The 27190-nt window shown below is 43.1% G+C and overlaps 1 protein-coding gene across 1 annotated transcript in view; it reads left to right on the forward strand.

Annotated features, from left to right (window-relative positions):
• The window catches only part of LOC126263155 (junctophilin-1), a 948615-nt gene that overhangs the window by 707486 nt on the left and 213939 nt on the right, over positions 1-27190 (forward strand). The window contains exon 9 of the mRNA XM_049960189.1: positions 21080-21379. Coding sequence (XP_049816146.1) covers positions 21080-21379 — 300 coding nt within the window. The remainder of the gene's footprint in view (positions 1-21079; positions 21380-27190) is intronic.

Consider the following 27190-nt stretch of genomic DNA (forward strand, 5'->3'; position numbering starts at 1 on the left):
CACATACCGCGTCATTCACGACTTTGTCGTTCACAGTACTGCTTAATATGGACAAATGGATGCCCAAGATGTCGGAAGCTGGGATCTTAGCAACGTCGCGTAGGAAGCGTTCCACTTCCAAGGCCTTTGGTCGTGCGTATTCGTTGCAGAAGTTGAATCGTAATGATGATTTTCGAAAAAGGTTGACCATGGTTCTAGTGCACGTAAGCGACACGTAAGTGAAGGCCGCTGAAATGTAAACAACAGCGAGCGCGCGTGCTCCGCAGGCGGAAACAACAACACGTCCGCACTGCACGACGGCGAAAACCGGACTGTCTCCTAAATATATTATGTTACCCCTTGCATATGTACATATAGGCTTTAAATGAATGTCAATATGGTGCCTCACAACTCTGTACTGAAGGGAGACGGCATGCTTGTGACGTAGGTGGCGTTGTGCCATCTCATTGGTCAACGCTCAGACGCACGCTCAGAATATCTGACATGCCAGATATTGCTCTGCACGTTCGGAAAGACTCCAATCCTGTGTCGGCTGCGCATCGGCCATACCTACCTGACGCACGGCCATCTTTTGCGTCGGGAGGATCCCCCCGTGTGTCGGTGTGGGTCCCGGCTGACGGTCGTCCACATTTTATTGGAGTGTCCCCGACTGCGCACCCTCCGGCAGTCTTTTAAGCTTCCGGACACTTTGCCTTTGATTTTATGTGATGATGCCTACATGGCTGACAATGTTTTACATTTTATCCGTGGTAGTCCTTTTTATGGTTCTATTTAGGGAGGTCCTGCACCTTTCCCATTCTGTGTCTTTTGTCCTCGCGTCTCTCCAAATTTGTTGCTGTTTTGGTGTATAGTCTGATGGTTGACTCTTTCCCTTTTTTTTGTCTCGCGGTTAGTCAACCAGTCTCCGGCCATCTTCTTTTCTTCTTTTCTTCTGTTTATTTCTGTCTGGTGTTCATCTGTACTCTTCGTGTTTGTAGTGTTCGTTACCGTATTTGTGTTCTTTTAGGGCCTGGGGGGAGTCTCCTTCCCCTTGGGGTTTTACCTGATTCGTGCTTTTATGTCTCGCCTGTTTTTGTAATGGGGGACTGATGACCTTAGCTGTTTAGTCCCCCTTAAACATCCCAACAACCGCCACCACCACTCCCGAGTGTGCTATTCCACGCTGTGACGTCAGAAACTCGGCACCCTCAAACGCTCAACGTTCGGATGAACGGTCCGTGTGCCGACGTCTAGAAAGAGAGGTCCGAAACGACGCGTGCGTGGATGGTGAGTTGGGCAGCTCACAGCAGCTGCGGCCCGCTGCGGGACCGTGTGACGTGAGGTGGCGAGAGAGGCCGGTGACACGTTTGAGACTGCCGCTCCCGCCTCTCTACAAGCGTTAAGAATCCTGCTTTACTTCCTTTCGGTATCCAAAGCCCGCCCCCACGCCCGGTTAATTGTGTATCCCTGATCTCTGTTTAAATTGTTGCTGTTTATTCTGGTCTCAGCCGCATAGAAGAAAATAATCCCGATATGTTGACGCATGAGCCTCGTGTTTCCAAACTGTATGTTGTGTCCGTTTCTCAGGCAATGCTCAGCTATGGCCAACTAGACAAGCTCCTGTTTTTTAATATATCGCATTGTGCTTTGTACATCGCTCGGCGACTGTGCGAATTGTCTGGCCTATACAGGGTGAACATTCATAAAATCAACAAACAGCAGGGACAGACTGTTGACTTGAAATGGAGCAGAAAAGGTCCTTCGAAGATGTGTCCGGAAATGGACGGTTTGCGTGCTACGACAAACAAATTGTCCCTGAACATAGTACAGAGCTGCATCGCATCCACATCACAACAGATATTCAACGTGGCCTCCATGGGATTGCAGATGATAGGGATAGTAACGTTGTCATGCGGGATACACATCGTATCGTACTTTGGCTTACACTCTATTGGCGGGCCATTTCCCTGGAGCTTGTACAAGCGTTCGTCTCAATATGCTGTAGAATCAGTCTCTCCAGATGTGGTGTGCGTGTTGATCGGCGTCTTCCTGCAAGTACGTCTGTTTGAAATGACCCGTGTTCGCACAAACGTTGCGTGATACGGTTGGTGTCTGTGAGTTGGTATAGCCGTGCTGCCTCTCGGCCGTTTTCATCTGTTTCGCCGTACACAAACACCATCTCGGCTTGTTCCAGACATGAATACCAGACCATTCTGCTGCTTACAGTACGCTCCGTTAATCACACAGTCTGCAGCACACAAGGAGCACAAGGAGAGTGGTCAAGAGAATAAAGAAGGAGGGGCAAACATAGCTACAATTACCTCCCAAGGTTTCACTACTTCGGACAGACATGAGAAGCAGAATATTTTTTTTAGTAAGTATTTGAGTACAGACTGTCAGGTGACTGAAGCATAATTTCCAAATCGTACATGGTCTTCTTTGATGAAATCTCGGATTATCAGATGAGTCTTGGCTTCATATTGTCTCAACGTTTCAGCAAGTTTCTTACTTATCATCTCAGGCGCCTGAAGACGGCGAGTAGAAAACATGAAGACATCTATCTGCAAACAAACTAAAATTAATTACGAAACTTTATTTTTTCTGGGTGATAATTAAAGCATTATCACTACCTTCATTCATTGAGGATCTTGATTCTAATAGAGTTTTTAACTGTTAATTTTTTAATTGTTGTATAACATTTGTTTCAAGTTATTTCATAGATCCGGACTGTTCTTGACAATTTTTCATAGAAGTGTAGGAATATTTGTTTTGTTTGCTTATCCTCACCACCCACAGCAGACGTCCCAAAAAATAGTAATTTTCGCTTTGCTGTTACCTACGACCTTTATGAATATTTTAATAAATTTCTTCATTGCTTCTAATTTTCCAACCCTCTTCAGTTTGTGTTTCACCCATTATTTTCTGAATGCTTCATTCTTCAGGTAACTCTAGTCTGTGTTGCTTGCAGGTGAGTGTTAAGCATTTTCATGAAAATAAAAATTCAGGTTTATCAATGTATTATTGTCTAGTTGCCTCCTTTGCGCTAGAAATTGGGGAATTCAATATTTTGTTTTGGGGGAACGAACGCTAGTCTCCTACTAAGTTTCTTCCAGTCAGCTGTGATTATTATTCGCAGTCGATTTCGAGGCATAGACGGCTCCATATTCTGGCAATTTAACAGTGTTACCGATGTGCTGATGCGTCTTACACTTACTACACTAGAGGATAGTGGGATACATTAACAGGATACACTTGTGGTGGTGTATCACGTCGACCACAGTGTTCAAGTGCCTGAAAAATGAAGTCGACGTTTCGACGAAATCGTTAAAATAAATTAAAATTATAAACACAGCTCAGTGAAACAAAAGTAGTAAGAGAATAACCTATATTCTCCATAAAAAATTCAGTATAATGTTGATGTTTGCATTGCTCGTATTAAAAGTTTTATCCTTTTTCTACTTTTTACTTCTCACTCCTATTGCAGAGATTTCCAAACCATTCTGTTGCATAATTTCTCCAACAATTTTACTGGAACTAACACTCTCTGTTTCAAGTATTTGTGTTCCTATAAATATTTTAACTGTTAATTTTTTAATTGTTTTAAAGGATTTGTGTTTCTAATTTATGTTTCTAATGACTTTAGCTCTTTCAACTCAGACCAGTTCTGCTTATTATTTTTCTCCAATATTTATTTAAGTAATTTCTTTTTACATTTTCTGAGAGAATTGCAGAGTCATCTGCAAATGTTAGCCATTTGACCCTAATGCAAAAAAAGACATTAAGTAAGCAGAGGAAGTCATTAACTAAACTGTTAACTCTTTAATGTCATTTGAAAAAGTGGCAGAACTCTATGTGTCATTGTGATAATCACTTCCTACTTCCACTGCATTGCTCTGATGGTGCTCAGTGTAGGCCGACACGCACCGATGTTTTGAAGCATTTTCTGATTGTGTCAAATAGAAATATTGTGTTCGTAACTGACTTTCATTCCATTCTATTCACTCCCTTGAATAATTGTTTTTTTAAGTTTCAGATTCAGATTCATACATTCTTCTAAGACACATGTATAGTGTGTAGTTAATGATAAACTATCCCCAGGTCTTACAACAATTTTTATTTCAAATGGCTCAGTTATTTTGTCGATAAATTTCTCTTTGGAGTTTGTGTTTCATGAAGTGTCAATGATTATGGGGACGAGACCAGTGCCAGTATGGGAAAAATCATTTTCATCTTAGGTCAAGGTCCTCTCCTTATCTCTGTCGTCAGTGTCTACTGGGCTCAGTTTCTCCCTGAGACAAGGGGCCCATTTTTCTGTACAAGACATCCACTTGACCTTATCACTTAAGTTAATGATGTGTCTTAATTTATTCCACAATTAGTGTAATTAATGACATATAACTTTATTTATCACCCAATTATAATGGGCTATTACCTAAAATTACGGATATTTCACAGAAGTCCAAAGAAAACCAACCACTCCTCTAGCCTAACAAACCAATAGTGACTATTCACTTGTGTTCAGTACACCACAGTGGAATGTTCGTGACTAACTATCAGACACATTCCTCATTCGTGTTCTGTCATCTGCCTTAACCTTTTATGCAATTTCATTTTTTTTTCTTAATTTCCAGCAGAGTATTGTCTCAATGACATTTCTGCTGTGTATGGCTCCCAACTTACATTACTATCTTCAGTTTTGAGACTATTTGTTACAATCTTGTTGATATTTCAAAATACTCACTTTTCAAGATACTAAATACCAGACTTCCAATATTTCATGAATACCACAATGCATTATTTAAACAATTTAAACTGATGTCCTACATTTAAACAACTGATGGCCTACTATGTTCTTGGTAATTAATACTTCACACTGATTTGATGCGTAGTAACCTGGCGTTTAGATGTGTTAGAAATAATGACCTACGAGCTGTGTCGTCAACTAAGAGGAGTGTTATGCCACCACATTACTGTGTAAATATAAAATAACGGTAGTAATTAGGAAATTTTCTAAAGCCATGTCTCGCACTCTTCAGCCCACAAACACAAAATGCATCGCTGAATTTAACTGCTGCTACCACTAGGATAGGAATGGGGTGGAGATACGTAATTCATTTAAAACAAACAAAATTAGTTTTTTCGGCGACCCACGCCATAGAAGCGTGAGACCCGAGCACTGCCCACCCTGGCCATAGAGACAGCCCAGCCAGTGCGAAAGCCAGTAGCCATTGGGTGCGTCCAGCTCCCGACTCGACCAGACATGAAGTGACAGAGGCCCGTACCAGGTGCCGCGGCCTCCTGTGATGTCCAACTACAAGCCGAAAGAGTACACTATGTGATAAAAAGTATCCGGACACCCACAAAATCGTACGTTTTTCGTATTAGGTACATTGTGCTGCCACCTACTGCCAGATACTCCATATCAGCGACGTTAGTAGCCTTTAGACAACGCCAGAGAGCGCAATGGGGCGCTCCGCGGAGCTCACGGACTTCGAACGTGGTCAGGTGATTGGGTGTCCCTTGTATCATGCGTCGGTACGCGAGATTTACACACTCCTAAACATCCGTAGGTCCACTGGTTCCGATGTGATAGTAAAGTGGAAACGTGAAGGAACACGTACAGCACAAAAGCGTACCGGCTGACCTCTTCTGTTGACTGACAGAGACCGCCGACAGTTGAAGAGGGTCGTAATGTGTAATAGGCAGACATCAATCCAGACCATCACACAGGAATTCCGAACTGCATCAGGATCCACTGCAAGTACTATGACAGTTAGGCGGGACGTGATAAAAAAAATTGAACCCCTTGTATTTTTGTGTTGCACTACCGCAGCACAGGCATACATTGATGTTTTAAGCACCTTCTTGCTTCCCACTGTTGAAGAGCAATTCGTGGATGGCGAGTGCATCTTTCAACACGATCGAGCACCTGTTCGTAATGCGCGGCATGTGGCAGAGTGGTTACACGACAATAACATCCCTGTAATGGACTGACCTGCAGAGAGTCCTGACCTGAATCGTACAGAACACCTTTGGGATGTTTTGGAACGCCGACTTCGTGCCAGGCCTCACCGACCGACATCGACACCTCTCCTCAGTGCAGCACTCCGTGAAGCAAGAAACCTTCCAGCACCTCATTGAAAGTATACCTGCGAGAGTGGAAGCTGTCGTCAAAGCTAAGGGTGGGCCAACACCATATTCAATTCCAGCATTACCGATGGAGAGCGGCACGAACTTGTAAGTCATTTTCAGCCAGGTGTCCGAATACTTTTCATCAAATAGTGAACCTCTATCACGAGAGGTCAGCCTTCCAGCTAACCCGCCCAACAAGAAAAGGGCAGCTGCAACGGGAGAGCGGCAGTTACAACTTTCCGATTAACACTGACCACCACCAGTCTAACTACTGTATTATTCGAACGAATCTGACACACGTCTAATGATGTGTAGGCTATATTCTGATCAAAAGTTTCTGGACTCCAACTAGTAATGCTACCACTGTTGTAGCGCCCGGAATACACGCTCTCCCTGATAAGAATTGTCAGGTACTTTCATCAGGCGTTTCAGCATACATTTGCAATTTGTAGCTGCAGCAGCACGGCCAAATACTGCTCATCATGACTTTAATGCACTGGAGAGTGTCGATTTATTTCCCGCTACAAATAATATATTTTATATATCATTCAGTATTCGTGTGAGTAGGTGTAGTAACAAAAACAACGGCCAGTACTTCAGTACAGCAAAGTGATCATATTATACAGCATCTTTCTGCAATCGTAAAGTGTGCTTGATGGAGCCGGCATGTGTGGCCGTGCGGTTCTAGGCGCTTCAGTCTGGAACCGCGTGACTGCTACTGTCGCAGGTTCGAATCCTGCCTCGGGCATGGATGTGTGTGATGTCCTTAGGTTAGTTAGGTTTAAATAGTTCTAGGGGATTGATGACCTCAGAAGTTAAGTCCCATAGTGCTCAGAGCCATTTGAACCATTTTGTGCTTGATGGTGGTGTCACTTTGACATTATGGAAGTGCAGAATGTTGATCTACTAAGTACTCTCTGCCACGTATGCTATGGGTACAATGCTGCACGAATACCTAATTTTGTTCTAATAAATAATGAAACTTCATTCCGAAATCATGGAGACGAAGTGTGCTGTTCATCTATCAAACTATAGCTTCAATGTGCATTTTCAACTTCTCGCGGCGTAATGAATAATCCATTAAATTTCGGGCATGCAACCGTGCAAATAAAATTTCTTCTACTGATATTTCGGCCGCGTATCGTCCGGCCATCTTCAGAGCGAGTCACAAGACTGACGACAAGGTGCCAAGCGCGGCCTTATATGCTCCACCGCGGCGGTACTGCGCATGCGGGTCACAGATGGTCGGCGGCAGAGACATACGCTTACACCTGCGCCGCCTGTGGCGAAGGCGTACGGACATTCGATGTGCTTATCGATGTTTGATCGGCAGCGGTGACACGATGACGACTTCTCTGCAATTTAATTACTCCAAGAGCCGGATTCCATGCTTTGTCCAAATTAAAACCATTATCTCTGTTTATTAAATTGTTGGCTAATCGAATTTTTATAGCTTCCTTGAATACAGATTCCCGAAAAGAAGAGGCGGATGTTAAAATCTTCACATTACTGTAATTCATGGAATGACCCGTATCAATACAATGTTCGGCCACAACTGACTTGTCTGTTTGTAATAAGCGTGTGTATCTTCGGTGCTCCACACACCTCTCATGAACGGTGCGTGTTGTTTGACCTATGTATGACTGCTCACAATTTCCGCAAGGAGTCTGGTACACACCCGCCTTACGAAGCAGTAAATCGTCCTTCACAGAGCCGAGTAAAGCCGCAATCTTCGTGGGGGGCCGGAAGATCACCTTAACACAGTGTTTCTCTAGAATACGGCCTATCTTTGAAGAAAGAGCACCCACAAAGGGCAGAAACGGCCTAGATCTGAAGAAATTACTTTCTTCCCCATCACATACCTGCTTTTTAGGTTTTGCATCGAATGCTCTACGAATTTGTTGCGGAGAATATCCATTCGATTTAAAAATAGTCTTGAGGTATGTTAGCTCTCCTTGTAAATTGTCTTCATCGGATATACAGTGCGCCCGATGCACTAAGGTCTTAAGGACACCCATGCTCTGCCAGCAGCTGCCATCACCCTTCTCATGAAGGAGAAAATATAATTTTTTTACCGCAATGTCGTCTATGTTCTTCATTCTACCAGCACACGTTCCAGTTATCCACTTGTAGCTACTTTGCGACGCCAGCATCCAAAAGAAACAAGTAGATCATCGTAAATAGGACTTCTTTTTTTAGTAGGATAGTAAATCAGAACATAAATATTCTGATAGTAAAACATCTGTGCTTATACATTTACACACAGAAACAGCACTTCGTTTCTGATTATATAGTATCGTATATCGTCTCCTACAAGGACAGCGTACATGTGTGTATTGGTAGTTATTTGAGGCCCACTTTAGGTCGCTTACTCCTCGATACTTTACGGTAGCTACTGTTGTCCTTGACAGTCAACTTGATAACCATAATGGCGTAACAAAATGGCTCTCTAATAGACATAGGCATAGTTAAATACATCTTGCTAAGGAACATATCATTTTCAGTGAAATTTTTGCCACCAAGAGCAGTGACAAATGTGTTCAGGTTGTCCATATTCAAAGCGATCATCGGTTGGCGTCGTCTTCCTCCTTATTAACTAACTAATGTTTAGCGCATTAGACGATTCGGTATTGCAGCCACAGACGATGCTAACATAGACTGTCCCGAAAATCGGAGTGTGACAGAAGAGAGTACTTCCATCACTACATCGCAGAGATGATCAGTCCACCTCCAGTGTCCTCGTACTTTTGCTGTGTTCCTCGAAAATGATTACCGAGAAAGGCTGCGAGCCCACAGAAACATATGTGATTTCTGCACCACATTCATATTACAATACAATGACTGTCATTCTGCTAAAGCTGTAGAACAGGACATACTGACGTCTGCTTATTAACAAACCCCAGCCGTAGCAATGTAAACCAGTGTGTTAGACTATGAATCGATAGTGCCTAGTTTCTAGCCTCAAAACAGCCAGTCACAGGATTTTTATTTGTCAGTTCCTGTAGTTTTATTATAGTTTATCTGTGTGTAGAATCAGACACTTCAGTTTAAAATCTAAGCTTAATACGACGCTACTTCTTTTGTGGATAAGATTCTCATCAGTATGGCCTCTGTTTTTCCTACTTTTTGTCTTCTGCCATCATTACACTTTATGTCGGCGCAGACACCTACTCCTAGCTATTTTACCGACAGTGATTTATTGCTAATGATGTAATAGAACAGTAATCATTCTCTTCATCTATTTACGTGTAGTAGTTACATTTCTCTGTATCTAGGTTCCTTTAGCAATCATCCATCCTCTGCATTTCGTTACAGCCCTCCAGTGTTTCTGTAGTCTTGTTTTAGACAGCCACAGAGCTTATGATTACATATCGTAGAGCTCCGCGTACAGCAGAAACCACAGTGTACATGCACGGTTTCTATGGTGATCCGACACAGGTATCATTCACTGAATGGAGAAGTGTTCTGATGGGTCTTAAGATAAGCGTACCCCTATATAATCCATGCTTGCACTCCCTCATGTGAGATCACCTGGCTCCAGTATTCCTTCATAATTTTATTTGACTTTGAATGCTATGTCGTCCTATTAAAATACACGTATAGGGTACAACACCCAATTATATATAGCACTTGAGTACTTATTTTAAAGCTCACCTGATTACTTCTTGCATGTACTGATCTTCCTAAATGTATTTATAAATTACTGTAATAAGACATATTGGTGTATGCAGTAAATTATAGTTGCTGTGTTGCAGGTGGTAATGGATTCAGATATTTCTCCCTACACAGCATCAAGTTGCTACTTGCTACATGGAGTGTCCATATTGCCTCTGGAGTGCTATTAAGAGCATCGGAAAGCACACTTGTTAATCGATGGTATGGTGCTATGTAATACAATCCAGTTTTCTCTGAAAGAAGTGCAGAGATAATAGCCACTATATAGTAAGCGTTGACCTATCTAGGTATTACTTACCTTAAGGCAGAACAGTGATGCTGATGTCTCACTTTAAATGCATCTCAGTTTCTACATAAATGTTGTGCAGCGTTACGCAGAGAAGTCTCAGAACTGACTGTTGCCAATGTGTATAAATGTAATGTGCCACTTTCAAATGCTGAGAGTATTACTGGATTACCATACAATGTTTGGAGAGCTGCCCATGAACATCAGAAATATACTACAGTTAGGATATATGAGGTACCTTCTTTCCCACGACAGACTCTACATTCAGGAAACTGAAAGTAGTAAACGTCCACACCAGCTCTCCTCCATCCAACTGGCCTGCCTGTAGAACAGGTTTCATCTTGATAGCGCTCTCCATCACCAGCGCAAGACACATGTCGACTGTTGTGATTGGTAGGCGGCTACTGGTGGGGGTATGTGAATCCACCAGTCCACCCATCTAGTTACCTGTCGAAGGTGTGTTGCTGTTCGCCACTACAAATCATTTGATCACAAATGGTTCAGAGCATTTTAACACTGACATTGAGTCCGAGGTTATAGTAGAGGCGTAAAATGTACAGCAAGGTAGGAAGGTGAGACTCACTCAGACAGTGTGGAGCAACTGTGCAACAATCTTACACCGAGAGTCAGTCGACAACCAAATTCAATACGTTCCATCCCCACATCCCTCTCTTTGCCAGCAGCAGCACCAGCAGTGTCAGCGCGTTAATAGTCAACAAGTCTGGCGCTGCTGTTACACTAAAATTAGCAGCTCAAGAGTCATTGCAGAGTATACTTCTAAAGCGTCAAACTGTTGCCAACATACCTGACTTGCAGGACGCCGTGTGCATTGCAGTGGACAGACTACGTCAGTGGCGAATCCATGTTAAAAAAATTTTTCCAATATTTTAAAGTGTGTTTTGGAATGTAAGGTTCATGATGTGTATAGACGTATTTTTTGTAAGACAGCTACCTGTTACTGAATCTCTATGCATGTCTCTCATGCCCGAGGTATGATGTAAACTAGCGTGTACTGCAATATGCCAAAGTAGTAGTGCTGCATTTTATTAGCAAAACGCTTAGAATAATAAGTGAGTAATCTGCTAAATAGACTGCATACATTTTTACCAGTGCATGCACCTACTTCCCCAATAGTGATACAGGTGTGTTCTATACTCTAAATTGTTAATAGGGGCTCATTTGTGCCTGCTTGTCACTTTATCTCTTTTTTACTAAAATCCGTGGAATAACATTTTTTGTGGCAAACACTCCTAATCCAGTAATATCTATATTTGACTGTATTGTGGAAAATAATTTTCTGGATTGAGAAGAAAAACATTTCTCCTACTTTCATATACCACCCTCTACCACTGACATTTAATACAGTTAGTTTCCCACAAAGTCAAACAATCTATTGCCCAGTTAAAAATTGCAGCTTGAAAGCGTATTTCGTCGAAATGGTATCCAAGGCTCTTTTGCTGATTTTTTTCCCCAGTCTGCCTCTTGCTGCCACACTATGCAAAGCTCATTATGAGATCATGTCTCTAGAAGAACGTTCCCTTTATTAAAGTACATATGTGGCGTATCATGTCTCTCTTGTATATCTAGTGCTCCAGCTTCCGCTGCAAATTCCAATTACTTCCACTATATAATGAGTTTTTTCTAAGTGTATCTATAAATCAGTGTAGGCGGCAAATAAAAGCTGGTATGCATTGTAATGGAATTGTATATATATTTTTCTATTAAGCAATATCACAAATACAGCTTAACAATCTATAGAAGTTACCACATCACAAAGCATCTCCTAACAGATGAAACAGCTGATCGCAAAAATAGCATTCTGCAGGGAATGAAATGTTGTTTTGAAGGCTATGGAAGACCACCTGCGTCGGCCGGGGTGGACGAGCGGTTCTAGGCGCTACAGTCTGGAAGCGCACGACCGCTACGGTCGCAGGTTCGAATCCTGCCTCGGGCATGGGTGTGTGTGATGTCCTTAGGTTAGTTAGGTTTAAGTAGTCCTAAGTTCTAGGGGACTGATGACCACAGATGTTAAGTCCCATAGTGCTCAGAGCCATTTGAACCATTTGAAGACCGCCTGCATTGGCAAACAGAAGCATTGTGTGCCAGTACTACGTTTTGACACTAAATTGTGATTGTTTAATGTAGGTCAGTGTAAGCAAGGAATTATAATTGGTATTGTGGATGGTTTGTGTGGTAACAGAATCAGATATTTTTCCGTGCAACACACGCTGATATACACTGCTGGCCACCGTAAATGCAACACCCTGAAGGAAGCATCCGAATCAAGTGAAATTTACACCATGGGTTTGCAGCGATGAGATATGCAACTGATTACAATTTCAGCGCAGACGCACATCACGCGCGCCTGTGGCGCCACCTCATAGCGCCATTTAAGGCTTGGCGATTTCGACGAGTGTACGTTCGGCACGTGTGTTTACCTTGTGGTTGTTTCACAAGACGATCAGTTATGCCTCGTAGACAGCAGCGAACATCGTTTGGTCAAGTATCCGAGTTCGACAGAGGAAGGATAGTGGCTTACCGAGATTGTGGATTATCATACAGAGAAATCGCTAGTCGTGTTGGACGAAACCAAACAACTGTAATGCGGATATGTGACCGTTGGATGCAGGAGGGTACGACGGACCGACGTGGTCGATCGCATTCACCTCGGTGCACCACTGCACGTGCTGATAGGCAAATTGTGCGCATGGCAGTGACGGATCGCTCAGTGACATCCCGAACCATAGCACAGCACATTGCGTCTGTAACGCATCATCCAGTGTCTGCGCGTACCATTCGACGCCGTTTACAGCAGAGTGGTCTGTCCGCAAGACGTCCATTGCTTCGTCTACCATTGACGCAGAACCACAGACGTCTCCGTCGCCAATGGTGTGATGACAGACGGATGTGGACGGCAGAATGGAATGACGTTGTCTTTACTGACGAAGCACGCTTCTGTCTGCAGCACCACGATGGTCGGATTCGAGTGTGGAGACACCGTGGAGAGAGGATGCTGGACAGCTGCATTATGAACTGCCACACTGGTCTTGCACTGGGTATTATGGTATGGGGCGGTATTGGATATTACTCTCGCACGCCTCTAGTACGCATTGCCGGTACTTTAAATAGCCGGCGCTACATATCCGAGGTGCTGGAGCCAGTTGTCCTTCCTTACCTTCAGGGCTCGGTCACAGCCATATTTCAACAGGATAATGCGCGACCACACGTGGCACGCATTGTCCAAAGGTTCTTCGTCAATAAGCAGATTGAATTGCTTCCCTGGCCGGCTCGCTCTCCGGATCTTTCGCCGATAGAAAACATGTGGTCCATGGTTGCTCAACGAGTGACCCAGATTACATCCCCAGCTGCCACACCAGATGATCTTTGGCAACGTGTGGAAGCTGCTTGGGCTGCTGTACCCCAGGAACACATCCAACGTCTCTTTGACTCAATGCCGAGACGTGTGGCAGCGGTGATCTCCAACAATGGCGGCTACTCTGGCTACTGATTCTAGCAGGGACCACACGTCACAGACGTCTGTAAACGTAATCATTTGATACTTGGTCAACATGTTATCTACAAAATAAATTTTGTTGTGCTACCTCTTGTCTTTCTTGGTGTTGCATTTACGGTGGCCAGCAGTGTAGAATCAGGTGTAGCATAGCGGAGCGTGCAGTACAAGGTGCTTCCAGTGTGCTATTGTCACATCGTGAAGCACTTGGATTAACAGATAACACAGGCCTGAATGTGTTACCAATAACCCTCTGTGCGGAATAAAATGGCGTCTTTTTAACGCTGCAGAAGGCCGTCCACATCGACTAACAGTGGTATTGGGTGTGAGTTCTATGTTCGTTTTAGCATTAAAATCATGATTGCTTAATTTCACCCGTTCCTTGTTTTGTTTTTAAGATAGTGTTAATTAAGATTATGAAGTAATCATATTAAGAATTGAACTATCTAGATATTATCCATCTTTGCATTTAATGTCGATGTGTAGTGTCTCACTTTAACAAAAAAACAACCACATCCTTCGAACAGCGTTTTTGCTAACTACCCCATAGGGCCCCTAATATAATGTAAACTATACAGTATATATATAAAAGAATATAAGAGAATATCCTCTGTGTTGGAAGTATCACGTAAACAAATGTGCACGTGGTAAACATCCCCAAAACCATCATTCTTTCTGCAAGTACGTCTACATATGACCACTCTCCTTTAGTAAATACAGATATTCTGTATTCCCATATTGTATTCATTTTTTTCACATTTTTCACATTTTTCTATATTTTTCCATATTTTTCCGTATTCTTTGTGTAAATGTAGAAGAATACTTACGTTTTTATTTCTTACAGTACTGAGTTTCTTTGGCATCCAACAGTGATTTGGAATCCCCCATCGAGCCAGAGAGAATATACAAAGTGACTACAAGATCACTTGTTCCTCGTCTTCTTCCAAATGTCAACCCAGAAAAAACTTTCCGTCAACACACAACGGTAACTGCCAAATCCAGACCTTATACGCACTAAAACGTACACATGTGGTTTGCATTGGAGGTGGAATGGTGGCATTACCTACCTTAAATGCAGCCTTTTGTTCACTGATTCGTACGAAAATCTACCTCCATGACCACCTAACAATGAAGACACCAATTTGTTGTTTCTCAGATGCTGATAACACAGAACACTGTCCAGCTACAGTTATCAAACCTTTGTATACATTCCAAAGATAAAAGACGTAGGTAACAGATGGGAATACCGGCAATGGTATTCAGTATACTGTTCAACTGCAGGCATCAAAATGTTTACGTGATAATTCGGACATGGCAGACACGCATAGAGAATTAGTAGTAGGTAGTCATCTGATAAAAATACACTGATCACATTTACCTAACAGAAAAGACTGACATTAAGCTGTCTTATATCTGTGTCCACAGGAACATAATAACATTTGTGATGGAATTAAACACATATTGCAACTTGCAAAGATATAAATTTATTGCAATCTTTTGGTTTTATGTCACATGTATATGTATATACTCTCCTCAGGTATAACAGGACAACTGACCATATATTGTAACATTAAAACATTCACATTCTTCTTTGTTCCACGTTAGCCCCAATCACTACGCAGAAATATTTTATAATTATTTCCACTGCACACTGGGGTAGATTTCTACTACACACTCTGGTACATCACTTTATAACATCGTCAGAAAGCATTTTAAAAATGACTTACCATTGACTTGACTTTTCATAAATACCTTCTGCAATGACTCCTTAGCTGTTAATTTTAGCGTAGCACCATCAGACACGTTGACTATTGAAGCACTAACACCGCAGCTGCTGTTGCTACTGCTGCCAGTGAGAGGAACGTTGAAAAGGATCATACTGTATTTGGTTGTTGACTTTCTCTCAATGTATGTCAGGTTACTGCACAGTTGCTCCACTCTATTTCAAAGAGTCCCACCCTCCTACCTCACTGTACTTTGTCAGCTTCTACTGTAACTGAATGTCAGGTGCTATCCTGAGATGATTCATATTGACGAATAGCAGCATAGCTCTGACAGGTAACTAAATGGATGGACTGGCACACTGCTGGGTTTATATACACTACCAGTCACAATAGTTCACATCTCCCTGGCGGTAGTAGTGGACAGGATACCAAATTGAGACCTGTTCGTCCAGAGGGTGCAAGTTGGCTGGATGGAGAGATGGTGGGGACTGCTACTAATTTGAATTTCCTAATGTAAAGCCTATTGTGTAGGCCATATATGCTCGTTGTAGTATATTTACGATGTTCTTGGGCACAGTCCATACACTGTATGGTAATCCAGTAATAGCGTCAGCGTTTGAGAATTGTGCATTACAGTTACACAAGAGACATTTCTACATAAAAAGGCAAGTAATACCCATAAAAATAAGTCAACGCTCAATATTGTCACTATTATCCTTACACTTCCTTCGGGAAAACTGACTTGTACCACACAGCACATCATCCATCAGGCAATTATATTATATAGTGTATGGGTCAAATAAGCTATGTAAGCACATGCTGTCAAGTAAAATTAAGCAGGAAAACTGGACGCAAGTGATTTCATATAGCAGAGTACAAGCATGGATTAGATACTGGGGATGCTTCTCTCAGGATCCTTTAGAACATTTCGCCAGTCAGTGATTCCCGTGTCGGAACCCTCCACAATCTCATAAATTGTGTGGCTGTCTATAACAAGACCACAGCAACACTGTAAGGCTGTAATGAAGTGCAGAGTATGGATGATTGCTACATGAATCTGTATGTAGGTGAATGTAACTACTACACATAAATAGGCGGAGAAACCGAGGACTGTTCTACTTCACCATTGACGAAAAATCAACGGTGTCGGTAAAATACTTAGGAACAGGTGTCTGGATAGAATGCAGAAAAAAATGTCATGCTGATGGGAACCTTATCCACAAAGCAAGTATTAAGCTTCGGCTTGAAAACTAAAGTGTCGGACTCTACACATAAATAAACTATAATAAAATTGTAGGAAGTGACAGATACAAATCCTGCGAGTGACTGATGTGGGACTGAAAACTACGCCCTATCGATTCATAGTCTGTCACAGTTGTCTGCACTGCTGTAGCTTGGGGTTGTTAATAAGCACACATCAGTCTGATCTGTATACTGACACCCAAGAATTAATGTAGTGCTGTTCTACAGCTTTAGCAGAATGGCAGTGACTGTATTGTAATATGGGTACGGTGCAGAAGTCGAAAATATCTCTGTGAGCTGCAGCCTTTCTCGGTAATCATTTTCGAGGAACACAGCAAAAGTACGAGGACACTGGAGGTGGACTGATCATCTCTGCAGACACGTATGTTGCGATGTAGTGATGGAAGTACTCTCTATCACACAACGTATGATGGTGCCCGATTTTCGGAACAGTCTACGTTAGCATCGTCTGGGGCTGCAATACCGAATCGTCTAATGTGCTAAATATGACTCAATTATCAGGGAGGAAGACGACGGCAACTGACAGTCGCTTTGAATATGGAGAACCTGAACACATTTGTCACTGCTGTTGGCGAAAATTTCACTGAAAATCGTATGTTCCTTAGCAAGAAGAATTTAATTGTGCCTATGTCTATTAGAGAGCCATTTTGTTACGTCTTTATGGTGATCAAGTTGACTGTCAAGGACAACAGTAGCTACCGTAAAAAGTGCCCAGGAGTAAGCGTCCTAAAGTGGGCCTGAAATAACTACCAGTACACGCATGTACACTGGCGTTGTAGGAGACGATATACGATACTTTATAATCAGAAAGAAAGTGCTGTTTCTGTGTGTAAAAGTATAAGAACAGATGTTTTACTATCAGAATGTTTGTTTTCTGATTTACCATCCTGCAAAAAAAAGCCCTATTTACGATTATCTACTTGTTTCTTTTGGATTTTGATGTTTCAAAGTGTGTTGGTACAATGAAGGATCTTCTCATTATTTTCTCCTTCATGACAAGGCTCTAAGCAATATAAAATTACGAGCAGTTGCGGGGATTATTTGATAGTTTCTGTGGACAAATATTTATGTGCGTTCCTCTATGTTCTCACCATGGAAGCTTTAGTCTGCTAGATACTATAGTCTGCTAGATATACGGCACACTTCGTCTCCCTGATTTCGAAATGAAGTTTCTTTATTAGAACAAAATTTGGTAATCGTCGACCATTGTACCCATAGTATACGTGGCAGAGGCTACAAGGTACCTCAACATTCTGCACAGTCATAACATCAGAGTAAGAAGAGCAACAAGCACACTTTACGACTGCAGAAAGATGCTGCATAATATGATCACTTTGCTGTCTAGAATACTGGCTGTTGTTTTTGTTAATACATCCGATCAAACGAATACTGAATGACCAGGTAAATATATTATTTGTACCAGGAAATAAATCGAAATTTTGCTGTGCGTCAAAGTCATGATGAGCAGTATTTGGCTGTGCTGACTGCAGCTACAAATTGCAAATATATGCTGAAACGCCAGATGAAAGCACCTGACAATTCTTATCGGGGAGAGCGTGTATCTCCTGTCGCTACAATAGTGGTAGCATCGTTAGTTGTAGTCCAGATACTTTTGATCAGAAGATAGAGAAGATAGGCTACACGTCATCAGAAGTGTGTCAGATTCGCTCGAATAATACAGTAGTTAGACTGGTGGTGGTCAGTGTTAATCGGCAGGTTGTAACTGCCGCTCTCCCGCTTCAACTGGATTCTTCTTGTTGGGCGGGTTAGCTGGAAGGCTGACCTCTCGTGGTAGAGGTACGTTTTCGGCTGATAGTTGGAGACCACAGGACGCCGCGGCAGATGGTACGGGCCTCTGTCACTTTATATCTGGCCGAGTCGGGAGCTGGACGCGACCAGTGGCTACTGGCTCTCGCACTGGCTGGGCTGTCCCTGTGGCCAGGGTGGGCAGTGCTCGGGTCTCACGCTTCTATGGCGTGGGTCGCCGAAAAAACTAATTTTGTTTGCTTTAAATGAAGTGCGTATCTCCCGCATTCCTATCCTAGTGATAGCGGCAGTTAAATTCAGCGATGTATTTTGTGTTTGTGGGCTGAAGAGTGTGACACGGCTGTAGAAAATTTCCTAATTCCCACGGTTATTTTATATTTACACCGTAATGTGGTGGCATAACACTCCTCTTAGTTGACGACACAGCTCGTAAATCATTGTTTATTACACATCTAAGGACCAGGTTAGTATACATCAAATCAGTATTAAGTATTAATTACCAAGACCATAGTAGGCCGTCTGTTGTTTAAATGTAGTACATTAGTGTAAATTGTTTAAATAAGGCATTGTGATATTTATGAAATATTGAAAGTCTGGTACTTAAGATCTTGAAAAGTGAGTATTTTGGAAAAAAGATTGTAACTAACAGCCCCAAAACAACAATGGAAGAAAGTGGTCGTAAATGGAAGAAAGTGGTCGCACATACCATAAATGTTATTGTTCACAATACTCTTCTGTAAATTTAAAATAAAAGAAGTGAAATTGTGTTAAAGGTTAATGCACATGACGAAACACGAGTGCAGTACGTCTGATGGTTAGTGATGAGCCTTCCAATGTGGTGTACTGAAGACTAATGAATAGTCTTTCTGAAGGATAGTGAGATCAGAGAAGTGTTTTTTTTAGTTTTGTCGTAAATCATTATAATTGGGTTATAAATAAACATATATGTCATTAATTACTTTAACTGTACAATGAAATATGCAGATCATTAATAAAAGTGATAAAGCTAAGTGGATGAATTTTATAGGACAATTGACCCCTTGTCCCAGGAAGGACTTTGAGCTGTGAACTTGAAAATAAGGACAACTGTCTCAGGCCATTGACTCCACAGTTAAGGAGATGATGTTCAGCTTAGGTGATCTTGATTGCTCCCACACTGGTATTGGTCTCTAACTGTTATGGACATTTTTCTTTGCAGTTTCTACTTTTTATTATTTTTAAATTCTTATTTGAGTGTTTGTGAGCTGTGTGTTAACAATGAATATCATTGAAAACCACTGTTAAATAAAATGATCTTCTTTTAGTATCTCTCCTGCTACCTTTTACATGCTGCCATTAGCTCTTCATGCTGTTAATCAGAGCCCCCTTTTAGTCCTCCAGAAGACTCTCTCTCTCTCTCTCTCTCTCTCTCTCTCTCTCTCTCTGTGTGTGTGTGTGTGTGTGTTTTCTCATTCCACTTTGAAACATTGTTGTTTAAGTACCATCTGTCTGAATATCTTCCTATCAGTAGTCAAGTTTTCTGAGACATAAATGTATTTGTGATCTTTCTGGGATTGTTGCAACCATTTCGGTTTGGATTTCTCTTGCCTTATGTTACTCAGTCTGCAGTCCAAGTTCTGAACGTTTAACTGTAAATCTACAGCCCTCCCATTATAGCCAATGTTGTTATTTTAAATGCAACATTACATTGTAGTCACGGCTGTAAACTCACTTGTAATCTCAAACCTTTTTATGTTTCTTCCATTTTTCACAATTGTTGCACTTGATGTAATATAAAAGTCCTGGCTTCAGTCACTTTCTGTTCTTCACTTTTCAACTAGGTCACCTTGCCTGAATATTTAAACCTCTCCATGAGATCTTCTTGCATAATCAGACACAAGTAGTAGCCCTTGGGTCTCCCAGTTGGAATGATGTCATAAAGGAATTAGACCGCCAGAGAACATTATAAATAGAGATAGGGCTTATCCTTTAAATAAAATTTGGAGTCCTTTTTTACCTGCCACTAAAAAACAACGGTCTTTCATTCGGCCGGCAGACTGTGCTGACAGAGGTTTTCGATAGCGATTCATCACTTACGGCAGCTTTCACTATTGGTGCGCTGTACCTTCAGGACGGACGATTTATGGCTCACACGCTGTTGGTGTTCCTCTCCACGGGGTATAAATAGACCTCCGTTCATAGTATGAATGTCCGCCCTGATAGCTGAGTGGTCGGCGTGACGGATTGCTGCCCTACGGGCCCGGGTTCGATTCCCGGCTGAGTCGGGGATTTTCTCCGCTCAGGGACTGGGTGTTGTGCTGTCTTCATCATCATTTCATCCCCATCCGGCGCGCAGGTCACCCAATGTGGCGTCCAATGTAGTAAGACCTGAACCAAGGCGGCCGGACCTGCCATGCAACGGGCCTCCCGGCCAGTGACGCCAAACGCTCATTTCCATAGTATGAATCAGTTCCAGGATGACAGGCAAACAGCGGTCTCACATAAAGATGGCATCCAGATGGAACACAGAAGTATTATGTGATGATGACTTTTGATCCAGCTGTAGACTCGTCCAAAGTATCGTCAGTTAATGCATCGGGGATGTCCATGCAGCCACACGATTTCATAATTTAGCACTACTCCCACTAACCAACGGACATCACAACAGTGAAGAAGAGCATGTTCCGTTTCCGTTTCATGTGCCGCGTGTGCTGTTTACGTGCTGGGGAGACTCAGACTGCAGAGTGCGGCGGCTGCCCGCAGGTGCCCGGGCTGACGCGCGAGGCGTCGCAGGACCGCACGGTGCGCGCGGGGTCTGCGGTGCGCGGCGCGACGCCGGCGCCGACGGCCGCCCCCAGCAACGGCGCCGTGCCCGGCCAGCAGCAGCCGCTGGTGCCGCCCCCGGCCGCCGCCGCCGCCGCCGCCTCCCAGCTGCCCAACGCCATCCCGCCCTTCGAGGACGTCATCCTGCGTAAGCGCGGGCTCGGCCAGGACATCATCCCGTCCCCCGGCCAGCCCAAGCGCACCGAGTCCCTCTACATCAACAGGCAGCCGCCCGTCAAGGTCAGTCGCACCTCTCACTGATATTCCTTACTAAACCAGTGGCCAGTGTCAAACGCGCTGCAGCAGAGGCGCCACACGAGTGAAGACTACATGCTTTGCCGATAGACGTATGGACAAAACTGTAAAATCTTTTTGTAGAAATAGTATACAGTCGATCAGTTGCAAAGCGGAAAGCTTGTAAAACCCCTTTCCCATTGCTACAACGCCTATACACTGAAGGACACCTGCCTAATATCGTGTAGGGCCCCCGCGAGCACGCAGAAGCGCCACAAGACGACGTGGCATGGACTCGACTAATGTCTCAAGTAGCGCTGGAGGGAATTGACACCATGAAGCCTGCTGGATTGCTCATAAGGGGGTGATCTTTTCTGAACAGCACGTTGCAAGGCATCCCAAATATGCTCAATAATTTTCATGTTAGGGGAGTTTGGCGGCCATCGGACGTATTTAAACTCAGAAGAGTGTTCCTGGAGCCACTCTGTAGCTGTCGCATTGTCCTGCTGGAATCGCCCAAGTCCGTCGGAATACACAATGGACATGAATGGATGCAGGTGATCAGACAAGAAGCTTACGTGTGTGTCACCTATCAGCGTCGTATTTAGGCATATCAGGAGTCCCATATCACTGCAAGTGCAGACGCTCCACACTATTACAGAGCCACCACTATCTTCAACAGTCCGCTGCTGACATGCAGGGTCCATGGATTCATCAGGTTGTCTCCATACCCGTACACGTACATCCGCTCGATACAATTTGAAGCGTGACTCGTCCGACCAGGCAACGTATTTCCAGTCATCAACAGTCCAGTGTCGGTGTTGACGGGCACAGGCGAGGCGCAATGCTTTGTGTCCTGTAGCCATCAACGGTACACGAGTGGACCTTCGGCTGCGAAATCCCATATCGCTTACTGAAGGTTATAATGAACAGATAGTATTGGGAACAGGAAGCTGGTTGAAACCAGACGTCAATCACAACGAAATCCTAAGTTCAGATTGGAATGTTTATCGTAAGGATAGATTAGTTACCAATGCCAGCAACGTGTTTATTGCAAATTCGATAAAATGTAGCGAGGTTATCACGGATTCCGAATGTGAATTAATCTGTGTGAAATTGAGTGTCAAAGAACGGTCAAAAATGGTGATCGGATGCTTTTATAGACCACCCGGGTCAGGATCTGTAGTTGTAGAGCGCTTCAGACAGAATTTGCAGAATATCATTTGTAATCTTCATGATCATGCCTTTGTAATAGGGGGTGACTTCAACTTGCCAGGTAAAGATTGGGAGTGTTATGCCATCAAAACTGGTGCCAGAGACAGGGAATCATGTGACATTGTTCTGAATGTCTTGTCCGAAAATTACCTTGGGCAGATACTTAGAGAACCAACTCGTGAGGGTAACGTCTTAGCCCTCCTGGCAACAAACAGACCTGAACTTATCGAACCAGTTAACATAGAGGAAGGTATCAGTGATCATAAGGCTGTGACAGTGTGACAGCATCTATGACGACGGGTCCTACAAGGAATGTTAAGACAGGTAGGAAGATATATTTTCTCAGCAAGGGTGACAGCATACACATTTCAGAATATCTCAGCAGTGAGCATCAAATATTCGGTGATGAGGATGAAGATGTGGAGAACAAATGGAAAAAATTCAAAAGCATCCTTCAATATTATCTAGACAAGTATGTTCCGAGTAAGGTTTTACGGGATGGGAAAGATCCACCATGGTTTAATAGCCGTGTTATAAAAGCGCTATGTAAACGAGGAGCACTTCATCTGAGATTCAACAGAAGTAAAAACCTAGCTGACAAATAAAAGCTAAACGAAGTGAAAATGAGCGTAAGGAGAGCAATGAAAGAAGCGTTCAATGATTTTAAAAGTAAGACGTTGTCAACTGACCTGAGTGAAAACCATAAGAGATTTTGCTCGTATGTAAAATCAGTAAGTGGGTCAAAATCATCTATTCCTTCTCTCAGCGACCACACCGGCATCGAAACGGAAGATAAGCGGAAGAAGGCTGAAATACTGAATTCGGTCTTCCGAATTTGTTTCACCGCGGAAGATCTTAAAACTGTCGTCCCCCCTTTCAATTGTCGTACGAACATCGAAATGGCAGATATTGAGATAACCGATCGTGGAATTGGAAAGAGCTACAATTTCATAGTAGCGGAAAGGCTTCAGGACCAGATGAGATAGCTAAATGATTCTATAAAATTATGCGAAAGATCTTGCTCCCCTTCTAGTAGTAATTTATTGTAGATCGCTTGAGCAACGAAAGCTACCTAACGACTGGAAAAAAGTGCAGGCCATTCCCGTTTTTAAGAAAGGCCATAAGACAGATCCACACAATCACAGACCTATATCGTTGACATCAGTCTGTTGTAGAATAATGGAGCATGTTTTATGCTCAAGAATTATGACGTTTTAGGAAAATGAACATCTCCTCTATAAAAATCAACATGGATGCCGCAAACAGAGATCCTGTGAAACTCAGCTCGCTCTGTTCCTCCATGAGGTCCACAGCGCAGTGGACAACGGCGCTCAGGTTGATGCCGAGTTCCTTGATTGCAGTAAGGCATTTGACACCGTCCCGCATTGCCGTGTAATGAAAAAAATACGAGCTTACGGAGTATCAGAGCAGACCTGCTATTGGATTCAACACTTTCTTGCAGATAGAACTGAACACGTCGCTCTTAACGAAACTAAATCGACAGATGTAAAGGTAACATCCGGAGTACCACAGGGAAGTGTGATAGGACCGTTACTGCTTACAATATATATAAATGATCTAGTAGAATTCTTCATTGCTTTATAATGAAGTTGTTTTATAATTCTGGAGGGTATTTTTGTTCTAGCTGCAACGACAGAACAAAAATATCCTCAAGATCTAGTAGAAAGCGTCGATGCTCTTTAAGGCTAATCGCAGATGATGCAGTTGTCAATACCAAAGCAACAACTTCAGAAGAGAGTATAAATTTGCAGAACGATCTGCAGAGAATTGATGAATGGTGCAGGCTCTGGCAGTTGACCCTGAAATGTAACATATTGCGCATACATAGGAAAAGAAATCCACTACTGTACAGCTACACTATTGATGACAAACAGCAGGAGACAGCGTCTGCTGTAAAATATCTAGGCGTAAGTATCCACAGCGACCTTAACTGTAATGTCCGTATAAAAAAGGCACAAGACTCATATTCATCGGAAGAATCTTAAGGAAATTTAAGTCATCCACGAAAGAAGCGGCTTATAAGGCTCTTGTTCGCCCGATTATTCAGTATTATTAATCTATCTGGGATCCCTTTCGGGTAGGACTGATAGAGGAGATAGAGAAGATCCAACGAAGAGCGGCGCGTTTCGACACGAGATCGTTTAGCTGGCGAGATAGCGTTACGGAGATGCTAAACAAACTCCACTGATAGACGTTACAAGAGATATGCTGTGCATCACGGAGAGATTTACTATTAAAATTTCGGGACAGCACTCAGCACTTTTCAGGAGGAGTCGGACAACATATTACTCCCCCCCCCCCCCCCCCCCCTCGTGATGACTGGGTGTTGTGTGCTGTCCTTAGGTTAGTTAGGTTTAAGTAGTTCTACGTTCTAGGGGACTGATGACCATAGATGTTAAGTCCCATAGTGCTCAGAGCCAACTTCCCCCCACCCCTCCCCCCCCCACACACCTCTTACGCATTGACCATGAAGAGAAAATACGAGAAATTAGAGCCAATACAGAGGCCTACCGACAGTCATTCTTCCCACGCACTATTCACGAGTGGAACAGGATTGGATGAATCAGATAGTGGTACCGAAAGTACCCTCCACCACACACCATTAGGGGCTTGCGAAGTATGATGTAGATGTATTGACGATATGAGTGGTAGTGACCAGTAAGAACATTACTTACTGTATTTCGATAGGAATTACAGTCTAAGAAAACAAAAAAACTGACGCACCACGAAGGAATTATCCTAACGGGACGGAAGTCGGTAGATAAAATGTACATGTACAGAGAAACAAATGACTATAATTTCAAAAAAATCGAATGTTTTATTCAAGAGAAAGACCTTTCACAAATTGAGTAACTCAATAACGTGTTTGTCCACTTCTGACTCTTGCACAAGTTGTTATTTGGCTCGGCACTGACTGAGTTGTTGGATGCGCTCCTAAGGGATATCGTGCCAGGTTTTGTCCAATTGGTGCGTTAGATCGTCAAGATCACGAGTTGATTAGAGGACCCTTCCCATAATGCTGCAAACGTGCTCAGTTGGGGAGAAATCCGGCGACCTCGCTGACCAAGGTAGGGTATGGCAAGCACGAAAACAGGAAATGGAGACTCTCGCCGTATGTTGACGGGCATTATCTTGCTGAAGTATAAGCCTGTGATGACTTGCCAAGAAGGGCAACAAGAAGGGGATGTACAATACCGTCGACGTACTGCTGTACCGTAAGGGTGCCACGGATGATAAGCAAAAGGGTCCTCTTATGAAAGTAAAGGACACCCCAGGCCGTCACTCATGGCTGTCTGGTCGTATGACAGGCGACAGCAGGTTGGTATTCCACCTCTGTCCGGGGGATTTCCAGAAACGTCTTCGGCCTGTAAGCTCATTGACTTCACTGGAGTTTTCTTCAGTCATGACTGGAGTTTTCTACAGTCATGAGTCTCACTTCGAATTGAACCCCGATGGCCAGTAAAGACGTGTCTGGAGACGCCCCGAACAGCGGTGGGGTACCAGCCTAGGAGTGATGGCCGGGGCTGCCACCTTGTTTCATAGCAGGACCCATTTGGTTGTCGTCCGCGGCACCCTTACAGCACAGCGGTACATGGACGACGTTCTACGCCCCGTTTTGTTGCCCTTCATGACAAGCCATCCTAAGATAACGCCCGCCCGTACAGGCCGAGAGGTTCTCCTGCTTGTCTTCTTGCTTCCCAAATCCTACCTTGGCCAGCAGGGTCACCAGATCTCTTCCCAAGTGAGAACGTTTGCAGCATTACGGGCGGGGCCCCGCAACCAGCTAGGGATTTTGACCACGTAACGGGCCAGTTGGACTGAATTTGGTACGCTGTCCCGCAGGAGGATATCAAACAACTCGGTCTGTGCCAAGCCTGCTTAAGGGCCCGAGTTGTGTGAACCCGTTCCTGACTTGTTCAATTTGTGTAGCTCTTTTTCTTGAATAAATCATCCAATTTTCTGACATTGTAATCTTTGGTTTGTCGTTGCATGCACACCACATCTACCGTTTTCCCATTCGGATAATTCCTTCGTGGTGCGTCGTTTTTTCCTTTTTTTGCCTTAGAGTGTATATTAGTTAGTAAGTAAATTCATGCTTAAGCATCTGATTTTTAGTGAAAAGTCACGTCCCTTTATATAGATTACAAGGAAACCTGTTCCATTACGATTGTCAAATATAAACATGATTGACATGGGAACAACATCCTCTTAAGAGGAATGGGTATGCATTGTTACACTTCATGGTGAAGTGGTAAGTGGTATAACATTTAAAAACATAATTTGACTCCTAAGCGGAGCGGATTGCATCTATTATCACTTGACATGGTTACAGATATTACTTGAGAATCGAACAGCACTCTAAATCGCGATCGTAAATAAATAACCACATTTAATAACAAATGAGGCGGAAAATATTATTTTTTTCTAAAATATTGCAGGGCTTTCTATGGAAATTAACAGAAAATAATCACACATTGTACTACTGGAATATCTCATTCCGATAGCGAATTGTAATATGGTATGCATGATCTTCAACTGTTCAACGCTTTCTCAGTAATATCCACAGACATGCTACCTTTC

This window comes from Schistocerca nitens, chromosome 6, assembly GCF_023898315.1.
Source record: "Schistocerca nitens isolate TAMUIC-IGC-003100 chromosome 6, iqSchNite1.1, whole genome shotgun sequence".
In the NCBI taxonomy this organism is placed as follows: domain Eukaryota; kingdom Metazoa; phylum Arthropoda; class Insecta; order Orthoptera; family Acrididae; genus Schistocerca; species Schistocerca nitens.